This window comes from Lagopus muta, chromosome 10 (genome assembly GCF_023343835.1).
Source record: "Lagopus muta isolate bLagMut1 chromosome 10, bLagMut1 primary, whole genome shotgun sequence".
In the NCBI taxonomy this organism is placed as follows: Eukaryota; Metazoa; Chordata; class Aves; order Galliformes; family Phasianidae; genus Lagopus; species Lagopus muta.
In genome coordinates this window covers 10,180,487-10,194,156 of record NC_064442.1, presented here as the reverse complement: position 1 = coordinate 10,194,156, position 13,670 = coordinate 10,180,487, and the positions used below count along the sequence as shown (strand labels likewise).

Sequence of the window (13,670 nt, the reverse complement as noted above, 5' to 3'; positions counted from 1 at the left end):
AGATGGGTGCTTATTGTCCACATTATTCTGTTTGCTAATGTTTTCCATCTATCTTTTTTCCACCCACACATTTGAGGAAAGCAACAGTGTTTAACAAGTATTATGTAGAATTTGGTAAGTGCTAAGAACTGGCTTATTCCTGGAAATGCTGCCTGTGGCACTGCACTGCAGTAGTCTTTGGTGCTCATGCTTCATCACCATGTCAAACGTGTCACAGTCTATACAGAATTTAGGTAGTCTCAACATTTCTTCCAGGAGTGCAATAAAGGGCTGTGGAGCAACATAATTTCCCCACTTAGCACACTTGACATAATCTTCACCTCTTTTATTGCAATGTTCTCTTTAATGACAATCAGATGTTAGAGCAAGGCAGAACCTGGCCACAACTAAAGAATTATCATGTTTTTCTTGTGAAAAATACTGTTCAAGTCCAGAGCTTCCTTAGTATATTAGAAACAGGCAGCTAACAAGGCTTTTATGAAACAGAAAACAAATTCTGAAATGCCAAAAAATAAGGATGAGATTACCTTGGCACCGCCTTCCTGTGGAAGACAACACAAAACCTTCTGGACACAGGCATTTGAAACTGCCTGGAGTGTTGCTGCATGTGCCCAGGGCACAAATTTCTGGCTGTTCCACGCACTCATCAATGTCTGTAAGAAAAGTAATTACAGAGATGAGAAATAAAAATGTCTATACTGGCAGATGTTTTACATAAAATGTAACTTTACATCATTGCTGATATCTTACAGATCTGAAAATACAGATGTCAGCAAAAAGATAGACAGAAAGAGGGACAAGAAATCCAGGTACAAAATCTAGGGTTAGTTTTTCAAAACCTCATGCTGTGGGTACACCTCCAGCCATGTATTAGCAACAGGTCTAGGATCAGATCTTTCTCTTGGGATCTGATCAGGTAGTTGTGATTCAAAACAAAACTTAACCAGACCTCACCAGAAGCAAGTAACTTATCAGTGACTACAGTTCCAAATTGCATACTGCCACACAAAAAATAAATATGATCCATGTTTATATGCAGAGGAAAGTGGTAACAACTGCGAATAGGTAAGGAAATGGACAAAAGGACTGATCTATACACACCTTCACATTTGTCATTTTGCAGGACATATCCAGGAGGACAAATGCATCTGAATGACCCATCCAAGTTCTGGCATGTGCCTGGCGCGCATTTTCCAGGCTCCAGTGCACACTCATTGACATCTGAAAGAAAAGGAAAGCAACAGCAATTATCTCAAATAAGTTATCTCAATAAATTTGCCACTGAGGCTGCTACACTTTTGATTCCGACAAACTAACAGTGGAACCTCCTAGGAGCAGAAGAGTCCTCATCCACTTCATCTAGGTACAATGACAGCACTTCTGACAGTTCTCTGATCTCTTTCACTGTTTTACTGAACATTGTCTACTCAAGGTCTACTGCATCTTTTTCCTTCCCTAAAAGAAGGCACTCACCAACACAAGTCCTTCCATCCAGAGCCACCTCATAGCCATCATTGCACAGACATTGGAAGGATCCAATAGTGTTCACACACTGACCGTTCCTGCAGAGCATCCCATTTCCACTTGCACATTCATCCACATCTAAAAAAAAATAACATTGAAATACACCTGCACCAAGTAAAATCGGATAGCTGAGATTTCTGTTTCCACTGTATGAGCACAGTAACTGATACTTTATCAATAATCAATTTCAAAAGGAAGTGAAAGAGAAGTACTGCTACTGGTCTAATTCAAAAAGTTCTCAAAGCAAGAGTTAAAAAAGGAATGGGATATTTTACGCATAAACATTTAAGTGGTTGCAGAAAAGTAAGAAGTAAATAATTGGAGGCCTTCTCAAACTGAAGAAATGGCTTTTTTTCTTATTAACAATGACTATTCAAGTGTGATCCTTTAATGCAGAGAAGATGGTACTAATGTTAATTTCATTAGAAGCAAAAAGTCTTAGAAATACTTAACTGGTCTCAGCACTCCTTACCTATGCAGTCATTGTTGTGCGAGAGAATGAATCCCAAATTGCAGCGGCAGTTGAAAGAGCCAATGGTGTTTCTACAGGTACCATTGCCACAGGCATCTCTCTCACATTCATTAATATCTACAAAGGAGAAAAAAGGAGCAGCAAGAATTGTCATCTCTGAGGGGGCAAAGAAGACTTGTAGCTATCCCACAGGCAAGAGAAGTAACCTACAGCCAACACAGACCAAATACAAGTGAAAAAGATTTTCCTGTCTTCCAAAAGGAAGATTTTACAAAGGTTTATATATTTGACAGTATCATTTATAAAAACAATCAAGCATTCAATAATAACTTATCTTTCTGTAGCTCAGCTTTCCCAAAAGACCTCTAAGCTATCTTTGGTCACAAACATTCTGAAATCTCCCTGTCTTACTCAGACAACAGACACTAAACTAACAGCTTAGAATGGGTTAAACACAGAATTTCCTTCTTTATGAAGATGTCTCTGTTTCTGAAAAGGCCATTTTTTTGGCAGGAAATCTATTCCTCACTTCTCTGTTAACAAGCAGGCTATATACAATTGTTGCACTGCAAAATTCATCTACTAGATCTGTTGCCTAAAGGAATGAATGAGACAAGTTTTAGAAAACTCTGAAGAAATAATTATTTTTCTGAAAAAAAAAAATGAAAGCATTAGCAGTTTATAAAACTGGATATATATATTTAAGCTGTCTGTCTCCAGTACTGAGACATTCTTCCTTCATTATCAGCTTCTTATCATCTCCAGTTGTCAGCTATGGTGGTTTTGCACCTTTGCCTAGAGGTTGATGGTTCACAATCGGTTCTTGTAACGCCACTCCTTATGGCAGGGAGGTTAGACTTCCATTACAATAGTTATTAAGTACAACTTAATTTGGTATACTTGCCTATACACATTGTTCTGTCGTCGTTGGTCTTGAATCCATTGTGACAAATGCAGTAAAAACTTCCAACAGTGTCGATGCACTGCCCATGGCTGCAGATATTGGGAATTTCTTGACATTCATTCCGATCTGAAAACAAAGTGACACGCAGAGTTAACACCTCTAAAATACAAGGCTGGAAAGATGTAGTAGCAGCACCCAGGAGAGTTAGAAACCAGTGCATGTCTATAATATAAACGGGTATTTTCAATTTATTAACAACAAAAGCATTTTAAAGAAAATCTCTGAAAATGGGCTATTTGATTGTAAATTACATAGCCCAACATCTGGGGAGCTGAAAAAAATTGAGTGTAAAAATAATACTGATGAAACAAATTTTTGCTTGAAAGAAGACGTCACTGTGGATTCAAAAAGTAGAACTAATGACACAAAATTGTGACAGGAGATGTCTGAGTGCTTAAATTGACTTTGCAGCAGATGGAAAGCCTCACATATATCACGGTTGTTATCCTCATGAAAGCAGATACTTGCTTTTAGCCATATTAGATCATATGGTTGATTGACTTACTGAAATAATATAAAACCAAAATTGAGATGAATCCCCAACTTTTCTAAGTGAGCTTACAGGAAGTAAAGATGCATTAAATATTAGCCACTCTATGCAAAGACAAAATGAGTACTTGTATACACATGTGTTGTAGCACGCAAAGTGATGATCCTGAAAATCAGACAAATAGGGCACGATAAGCTCAAACAACAAGAACTGCTGCTGTATGAAGCCAGAAAGTGTTTTGCCAACAGAAGCAAGCACTCATTTGTATAATTCTGCACAGAAAGATGGGGAAATCTATCCTGCCAACACATTATATGCTGTCTTACAATAGCAAGGCATCTATTACACTGGTATAACAGCTGACTGCTTCCTGCTGCTCTTGTTATCACAGAATCACAGGATTGCAAGGGTTGCAAAGGACCTCAAGAGATCATGGAGTCCAACCCCCTGCTAAAACAGGTTCCCTACAACAGGTCACACAGGTCAGTGTCCAGACAGAGCTTGGATATCTCCATAGAAGCAGACCCTACCACCTCTTTGGGCAGCCTGATCCAATGCCCTGTCACCCATACTGCAAAGAAGCTCTGCATGTTTGTATGGAACTTCCTGTTTTCAAGTTTTAGGCCATTATTCCTTCTCCTATTACTGGCCTCATCTATTTGCCTCCCACCTCCCTTTAGGTATTTATAAACATTAATCAGATCCCTCCCTTAGTCTTCTTTCCCCCATTTAGGAATGCTTCTAGGCAGAACCCAGGATTTTACCAACAGCAATGAAACAAAATGTCAAAGAACAAAATGTTTGCTGTCCAGTACAACTTTTCCATAAAAAAATCAGAAACATAAACCAAACAAGGTCTATTTTTTGACCCTGTCAACAACAAAAGCTGGTTCGATTCAATATGCTTCTTGGCATTTTGCCTGCAGCTCCGAAACACAATAACTGAGGTGCTCTCATAAGCTTATACTATAATCAATTCTAGTGTTCTGTAATTTTCCTTTATGTACAATTTAAGCAGAACAGATTCAAAGCCATAACAAACCAGCTCCAGTGCTTTGCAAAACAAAGACTGAAGTTGTTCATAATTGCAAAGAACTGCATGTACTGAATCTTGTTTTTCTTCCTCCACTGCCTGTTCTCCACACTGTACTAAATGCATGGAGAATCCCAATAATCCCCGTCCTTAGGATTACTGTACTTCTACTGGGGACATCAGAAGCTTTGAATGAGGGTTCACTGATGACTGAGCTCTCCCAATGCTATTAATGATACTGCTGCTAAGTAGAGTCCAAAGAAGGCAGGAAGGAAACCAATGCTGGACAACATTAAAACATCAGAAATCCAAATTCTCTCATCTTAGAAGAGTGATGGAGAAAGAAAAACTTGGACTTTCTTCAGTGCTCTGAAAACAGTGGATTAAAGCCCCAAGCAAAAATAACTTCTTTTGGGGTGAGGGGAGGAGGGTCCTTTAAAGGTCATCTAGTTCAACTGCCTGACCACTGCAGGGCAAACCAAAAGTTAAAGCATACCCAATTGCCTCTTGAACACCAACAGGCATACGGCATCAAACACTGCCATCCCTGAGAAGCCTGCTCCATTGTTCGACCACCCTCACAGTAAAGAAACTGGGAGGCAGAATATAAGTGTTTCTATGAAAAATTATGTATTATATCACAACAGAATTATCACCAGAAGAATGCTATTTCTATAGTAAGGCAAATGTAGTACTCATAGCCCTAGTGAACACGATAGACCCTAGTTTTGATTCCTCAAGATGCAAGCCACTGAGTGCAGTTCTTTTTCATGCAGTAGCATGACTGATTCAATACTGCAAGGTGCTTAGCACCTTGCTCTCAGCAGAGCCATTAGGAGTTTCCTTTCTTTGCTGGATCAAGTACTTTATCAACCACTTTTATTTTTACTCTAATTGTTTATTTTCACTAAACATAAAATAAGAGCAAAATACAGGGAAGTATTACTATTTGTGCCAATTCACGCTGGTTTATTGTAACCCATATCAGAACCTTTCCTGGCTCTTCCTGTACTACTGTAATGAATGCATAAAAACAATTACATTGAGAACATATTGAATATTTACATGTGCCACTGCATAGCTTTACAAAACAAAGTTTCAGTTCTCATGGTAGGGCTCTGGTTGCCCCTAAACCCTTTTCCCTTAAGAGTCTCATAAAACAATGAAGAACTACTCTGCAGGGAAAGTGTACTTCCTCAAACTCAAGTACTCAAGCAAAATCTCAAGCAAAACGTTATCAATTTCCTTTGTAATTATTATTTTGTTCAGAAATGTATATAGTATTTACAGCTGCTTGGCTCCCAGCACTCTTTAAAATCTCTGCAGTTCTTCAAGTAATCAACACAAATGCCTCTCTGGACTGTGATTTTAAAGGAAAGAGCAAATAGATTAGAGAAGGGCTGTCCCACTCAGGGAGTATTTAAAAATAATGTTCTGGGGCCCATTTAAACCCACAGAAAAGTTAGGAAGTTTAACAATAAGCTTTTAAAGTTATCTATTGCATATGGCCTAGCAGATAAGTCCACCTTAACAGAAGAGACCCCAGCAAGCAGTGTTTTATTTGTGAAAATATAGCTGGCAAATAAAATACTGAAAATTAAAATGAAAATCAAATAATTTATGCAGAGGAAGGGAAAAATACTGCATGTTCTCTGTCCAGACAGTAGCTAAATTTTTAGTGTCAGAGAATAGCTAGTCAAGAAACAGTGATTAACTTGGACTACAGAAGCATCTTTGCAGTCTGTGGGATAGAGTGGAAGGCAAATACTTACTCCTATGAGTATCACTTATGCCTTTGTGGAATAGGCCCAATAGATTTCTGGCAATTAGCAGAACATTTATGGGAATTCCTAAAGGGCTTTAAGAGGAGGGTTCCTGGAGCCCAGATCATCTCCCAGTACAATAAAATATACATCTTCCTGAAGTGGAGACTGCTGTGAATGCTCCTATTAAAAGCTACTACTTTCTGCAGACATTCATCCAAAGAAGCCAGGCGTACTCACCAGTGCAGCGGCCAGTTGATGTGAACCTATAGCCAGGTTTACAGTCACAACGGTAGCTCCCAGCTGTGTTGACACATTCTGCATTTTGCTGGCACACTGGTCCGTTTTGGCATTCATCGATATCTGTCAATACAAGAAGGAATTTGATGACTATGCTATCCACGAGAATGGCAACAAAACCATTTTGTTTTTAATGCAAAGGATACAGTCATAGCAAGTATATGAATTTCTTTTGAACTGTGAAAACATCAATATATTGACAAAAGTAGACATTTGGTCAGATTCAGTTTTTTCCCCCAAAATGACCCCAAATCCACATTCTCCATTTGTAAAATTCAATCCTGTTTAGAGGACTGATACGATGGTCTTCTGAAGGTATTAGAATGCACAGGAAAGGCCTGTAGCAATTGTTCATTTGGATGGATCACTGTCTTAGACTGCAATCAGAATACACCTGCATAGATCTCTAAGTAAATATCACAAGCACCTCTCTTGATTGTAACAAAGACTTGAGATCCAAGGTGGACTGTAGTAGCTCTCAATGTAAACATCAAATTTCAGACGAAAGAAATTCAACCAGTTCTCCTTACTGAGGAAAATTTAAGATGAATATATGAGTAACACTTATCCTTTGATATTGGTCTGTGCTTACAATTCGGTAAGCTCAGCCCTGGTTTCTTTCCTGTGGATGGCTTCCTGCTCAAGGAAGCACACTCACTCAGGATAGCTGTACCACCACATCCTATTTCTGCTAGTAGTAGGATCTTAGAGACCAATATTTCAGGCACTGGTGACCCAGACAAAGACTGTAAGAATCTGATGGAAAAAGTCATTCTCACAAAGTGTAAGACAAGGAATGAAAATAAATTATTAGAACTGGATTTGTTTATAAGTTCTGAAGATAGATTCACAGAAGTAGAGTTTTACTGTGGGTGGATTGCTGCCAGCTCCCTGGTTCCCAAAATCCGAAAGGGAGATGAAGCATTTTATAGAGAAGATGGTATAGCCAAGAGATAACTGTAGAAGAACCTTCTTAGAGAAATACACAGTGTTAGAGAGGTGAGTCACAACCATGTTCTAATAACAGATATTGACTGCAACAAATCAACCTTACTCTGGAAAAAAAAAAAAAAGTGAGGGTGGAGCACTGTGCTTAAATGCAATTTTACTCTTCTTAAACAATATGCTCAGCACTGGGTGGCACAGCAGATATCCCCTGAGCTGATTCAACCTCGGATCACAGTCAATGCAACCCTCATTTTCACTTGGGTTTTCAAATTAAATAGAGAACTTTATTTCCCTAGAAATCTGTTTCAGTTAGAAGGTGCGTACAGAAGATACTTGTATTTGAAGCTCCTCAGTACCATGCTCTGCAGTACCTATTTTGTCAGCAGTCATAAACCACAGCAGGGAATGAAACAATTCATATTAGTATCTTCAGTTTCTTCACGAAACTAACAATGTTAGAAGGTGTTTAAATTGGCAAATAAGTTATCATGTGTTTTACTATGTACACAAATCTTTGCTCCATGAGAAAAAATATCTTGGAGTACAATAATTGTTCTCATGATCTGACTCAAGACAACTATTTTTTTTTCTTGGCTTTACTGTCAAATGTGAAAAACAGTGTTTATTCCCATGACTGCTGATTCACGCTCCTGATGTCTGATGAAAAATCTGGCATTTTCTATGCAAAAGAATTCAGAAAGTCTTAATTAACACAGACCTATCACACCGATTCTGGTATTTCCCTTTGTTAAGACTGACTTGCAAACAGATCATATTTGCCACTGCCTGAATTGCCAGTTGGTGAAACAAGATTTCTCTGAATGAGATCAGCATTCTACCTTCACAGATCAGCAGCTTGTCATTGTAGAAGAAGCCCACCGGACACTCGCATCGGAAGCTGCCAACCATGTTTATACAGATTCCATTTTCACACACTCCAGGAATCTCTCTGCATTCATCAATATCTGCAAGAAGAATTTTTATAAATACTTGTAAATGGCACTTCGTGAAATTCTCTGTTACATGATACATCTTACATTTATCCTTCCTAAAATTACCAAATGTATGTGATCATCAGAACATTCCCAACTGCAATGGACAGTGAGCATGGAAATGCAGAAATTCGCTGTTTCCTCAAGTACTCTTCACTGTAGGCCAGCTCTATCCTGCTACATGAGAAGTCAGAAGATAGCATGCATCCTTCCTCATCTCTCCCACCCACAGCCCTGATGAACCTGCTCATTCATTCTGAGTGCTGAAATGGAATTACTGGGAAGAGTTGAATTGAAAGAATGCAACTTCCTTAGTTTTAATATAGGAGAACTGAATGCAAGCACTGATCAGAACTCAATTCGCACTGTTTTACCCTTGTTAATCGGGGTAATAACCATGCATTTCTTTAACAGTTTGGGAGTGCCAATGCCAGGTAACATCTGCAGTGATGCCAACGTGCTATTAATTAGATTGATTAAGCCAGGCAGCAAGGGTTTGCCAGTATTCTTTATATACATGGGTTAAGTAATTGATTTAGGCAGAAAAAAGCAGCTGTTATTTCAATTATGTCTATTGGATTCCTAAGTTAATTATGTTTAATATTCTGACAACAATAAACAGACTCTCCCAAACCTCTCCTGTTAGTAAAAACTGCTACATGCATTGTTGGATACGAGACAGAATTAGTAGGGAATGAGCAGGTAATGTGAATTTTAACCAGAAAATGTCTTTTTTTTTAAATTCTTTTATTTTTTTATTACTAGATTTGAGTTTCCTGATTAAAAATAGAAATTAGTAAAACCACCTTACTCTCTGAACCGGCCATCTGGGGTAAGTACGTAGAACTTCAATCCAAACAACAGACGAGTAACATGTAAAGATTGTGACCAAATATTACAAGGTACACAGAACACTGTCCCTGCAAAGCATGTGCTATCTTGTTCCCATGCTTGGTGCCTAAAGATGTAAGGGACATCAGGAGATGCTAAGCAAAAGCATTAGGATGAACGTTGCAACCTAGTGACACCCACCAAGACACCAGAGCAGCAGGAAGAGCCTGTGGTTTGTATGGTGTAAAGCTGTGTGTTCACCCCTCTAATGCTGCACTGGAACATGCTGGTGGCCTCTCTGGGATAGCCCTTTTGTTTCAGTTGGCTCCTGCCCTGCTCTGTGGTGCGATGGGGTGGAGAGAGCTGACTGCAACACTCCTGGCACACACACTGCTACAGGTGCAACTTTTACTTCTGTGCACGTTAGGCTGATGCACGGTCCCTCTGCAGTGCTATATCCCATTGAGTTTATATGGCTGAACATCAATTCCCATGATTCTGAATCGATGCTCAAGTCAAACCTCAGTGCCTTTTGTTGATGAATGGCCCAACTGATAATAATTTGGGTAATGCTAACAATGAGAAGTGGAAACTTTTCTCATAAGAAACCAGCCTGATAAATCATAATACTGTATATTTCAGTAACTTCTTTAAAAAAGACATTTCCTATTTTAACTAGAAAAACTTAGACCTAACTAGCTGAACACTGCATCACAGTGACAGCTTAATCCAAAAGCACCTGATTGCTCTCTATATATTGCCTCAGTGTGTTAAAGGTCACATTATCTGCTTCTTATTTGCATTCTTCTGTGAATAAAAGCAAAATGGAGTCCCAGTAGGGATTTACTCAGATCCTTGTCTTTGAATTTCTCATCCTCTCCCTCTTTTTGTTTTGCAATTTGTTACTCACCATTCAAAAGTTATACACAATAACACATGTGAGAAAAATTCCAGTTAAACAGAAGAAAGGATTTTTGTGTCAAACCAATACACTTGGGGAATGGTGTGAAATGTCAAATTAAATCCGTGCTTTAGTCTCAGGAAAGACTCCTTATTCTACCCAGACCAAATGCTGATTGGCCTTACTCCCAGTTCTTGTATGCTTGGTAATCTGTGCCCTGCTGTAGGCCTGATGACAATTTCTTTAGAGCTTTATTTTGCCTTAATAACAAGCAGCAATAATCATTGCTGCCAGCTAGGAGGAGCTATACAGAAAGCTTGCAGATTCAGAGCTAGATGGAAGGTTCAACACCATTACACTGTTTGAAATAAATAACTGGGAAAGGAAACTTCCTCTCTTCCTTGGACAGAGGTAGTATACAGTTTAGTTCAGAACAGAAATCACAACCCACCAACTGGTAATCCTGTGTAAATGTCAATGAAGAATCCAGGCCTTTGACTTCCACAGAGTGTAGAAAACTCATCTGCAACAGGAAAACAAAACAGTGAGAAAATAAAGCATATTTTGAGTTAATCAACAGCCAAAAATTCACTATATCCTTAACCTGCAGTCCAAAATTCACTACATCTATTGTCTAAGAATTTTCTTATTCTGCTTTTAAGCACCTGCAGGACACACAGAAGTATGCAGACCTCGAGGGCTCACACTGTGATGTGCCTGGTTACACATGCAGGTTCTATTCAAAGGCCCCTGAGAACAGCATATATACAAAGATGCAGAAAACTTGGGCTCACATCCTGGTTTTCCTGTGCATGTGCTTATCTTTGCATTACATTTTCTGTGTACAAGTCAGATCTGACTTTAAAAAATCTGAACCATAAGTTGGAAGTTATCCAATTAATTGTCTAGGAAGTCTGTTCTTGAAGCAAACCAACTCATAACAGAATGGGAAGTCCTAGGCTCAATTACTAGGTCTAAATCAGTGTGGAGGATTCCTGTATCCCACACAATACATCCAGAAACTGCTACATCCTATATGTAGCTGTTTGACACAGATCATTCTCAGAAGACACTGAGGTACTTCTGTAACAGTGAACAGAAAGGCCCCTGTGGCAATCAGCAGTCAGGGCACAGCGTGGCACATACAATATTTGTTGGAGCAATGCCAGTTTTGTGCCTGCTTCAGTATGCCTTGAGTAATAGGCATTTGCAATACAGTTCTCATACAGAGAAACTGTCACAGAGGAGGCGTGCATGGCGCACAGTCTGCACACACACCACTCCAAAAGGATTTAAATATACACCTTGACTGTGACTAGGGCTGATTCCACACTGACCAAAAGTAATCATTTCAGACACATAAGACAAAAGTAATCCATCTCTTTCTCTAACAACATTACATCTGCTATCAGTAAACATGTTACTAAAGCTTTCACTTTGCTTTGCAATGAGGGGAAAAAAAGTACCAGTGCTAGGGATAGGACACTGTTCACAAGGCTTATTCCATGCACGTCCAATGTTGTACGAACAACAGCACATTTTCTTGGTCATATTAAAGAGTAGTTCGCCATCACAGGTTTGATTGTCAGCATAATAATTTCTGTAGCACAGACTTCTTCTCATATCTGTAAAAATGAAAAAAACAAAACAAAACAAAAGGACAATGCATTAGCAGCTCTTCTGGATGATGATGAACTGAAGGGCTTAGGAGCTACCTCCTAATGTATGTATTTTTTAGATGCCTGTCAAGTAGATGCTGTGGCACTGTAAAATACTATGTTAAAATCTGTTCCTACAAAATTTCTAGTTTTTGAAATTTTTTCTAGTTTTAGAATTTTTTTCTAGTTTTAGTTTCACCTGCAGAAGCTTTTAACTGAAAAGCTGAGGTGAAAATTGGAAGGAATTAACACAGAAAATATCAAATCAAAGGAGTAATTCTGATGATGAGATACTAAAAAACCTAATAAAAGTGATCAACTATGATTCACGCAATAAAATTAATGAAAGAAGCTTGATCTTTTGTTCAGTTAACTCTCATATAACTACATTTGAGGAATAATTCTGATCTGTGCCAGTTACAGCCCTGGCCCAAAGCATGAAGATAAAGCTTAAAAAAGCCTACATACCCATACAGTTGTTCCCTCCATTGACTTGCATGTAATCAGGAGGACAGATGCAGGTGTAGTTCCCAACAGTATTGTAACACGTGCCAGGTCCACAAATGCCAGGTGTATCACACTCATTCACATCTAGAAGAGAACAAAAAGGCCGTGAGTGGCCACAGCAATTTTCTCATTATGCTTCCAAGAATGAAAATGCCTCAGCAATACCTAAGGTTCATTTTCAAGGAGAGATCAATTCTGCTACACGTTGATTTTCCATCATTTTATACAAATAAAAGCAGCAGAATAGTTAAGTGAATGCTACGTACCATCACATACTCGAGTCTCCTCATTCAAATAGTAACCTGATGGACACTGACACTGGAAGCTACCAAATGTATTAATACATTTTCCTCCTTGGCAGAGCCCAGGCAGTTCTTGACATTCATCAATATCTGTTCAAACAAATTCACAGACATTATCTCATTCATGCTTTTCCATGAAAATAACACTCCCTGAAGAGTTGTATAGTTTTAGATGTATAAAAATAGGAAAATGTAAACATTACCCTCTAATATAACTGTAATAGGGTTCGGTCGGAATCCTTCTCCTCCAGGGCAAAGAACCTTATACTCAGCTGAAAACGAAATAGAATTATGAATCTGCAATAGTAGAAACATTTTCAGCGTAATTACCTTTGAAAATTAGTCAAATTATTTCAGGAAAATTTAAATGTAAAGATACTAGATAACCAGATATCAACATTAGGTTTTACAGCTGTTATTCCATTTTGTATTGCCAAGTGTTTTATGTAATAGAATACATACACAGAAGTGATGATAATATTCTTAATAGATAATTTTTTTGAAAGGCGTGTAAAAGTTTTGGTTAACAGTTGCTGAGGCTCTCCAGGAACCTCTTTCCTGCATGTATACAACAAATAACCACACCAGGACTTGAGTTACCTGGCTAAATGAGAAAAACAAGACAAAACAAAAAAAAGATGTATTGTTAACTCTAACCAGGGAAAGCTGACTTACTTGTGTTCACAGATGGGCACTGTTCACAGGGAACTCCCCAAGCTCTGCCCAGGGAGCAGCAACAGGAAGCCTTAGAAACACCCACTCCAATTTCATTGCTGCAGAAGGTGCCACCATTATCTCCACGAGTTTTAATGTCCAGGTAACAGTTGCCTGATCGTGTATCTATTTGGAATGCACATAATAATAAACATTACCAGAGAAGAAATCAAATAATTAAGATATCTCATGAGCATATTCTTAGAAAGCCCTCCTTTTTTGCAGGACATTCACAGAAGGTAACTTGTGCTGTCCATGAGGACCCAGCCTT

General features: G+C 38.6%; 1 protein-coding gene across 3 annotated transcripts in view; it reads right to left on the bottom strand.

Annotated features, from left to right (window-relative positions):
• FBN1 (fibrillin 1) overlaps positions 1–13,670 on the bottom strand; it is a 147,647-nt gene that overhangs the window by 19,002 nt on the left and 114,975 nt on the right. For all 3 annotated transcript variants that reach the window (XM_048956653.1, XM_048956656.1, XM_048956654.1), the window contains 13 exons: positions 13,361–13,525; positions 12,889–12,957; positions 12,650–12,775; positions 12,345–12,467; positions 11,685–11,843; positions 10,670–10,741; positions 8,334–8,459; positions 6,487–6,609; positions 2,901–3,026; positions 1,997–2,113; positions 1,474–1,602; positions 1,102–1,221; positions 528–653 (listed from right to left, as the gene is read on the bottom strand). In XM_048956653.1, coding sequence (XP_048812610.1) covers positions 528–653; positions 1,102–1,221; positions 1,474–1,602; positions 1,997–2,113; positions 2,901–3,026; positions 6,487–6,609; positions 8,334–8,459; positions 10,670–10,741; positions 11,685–11,843; positions 12,345–12,467; positions 12,650–12,775; positions 12,889–12,957; positions 13,361–13,525 — 1,581 coding nt within the window. The remainder of the gene's footprint in view (positions 1–527; positions 654–1,101; positions 1,222–1,473; positions 1,603–1,996; positions 2,114–2,900; positions 3,027–6,486; positions 6,610–8,333; positions 8,460–10,669; positions 10,742–11,684; positions 11,844–12,344; positions 12,468–12,649; positions 12,776–12,888; positions 12,958–13,360; positions 13,526–13,670) is intronic.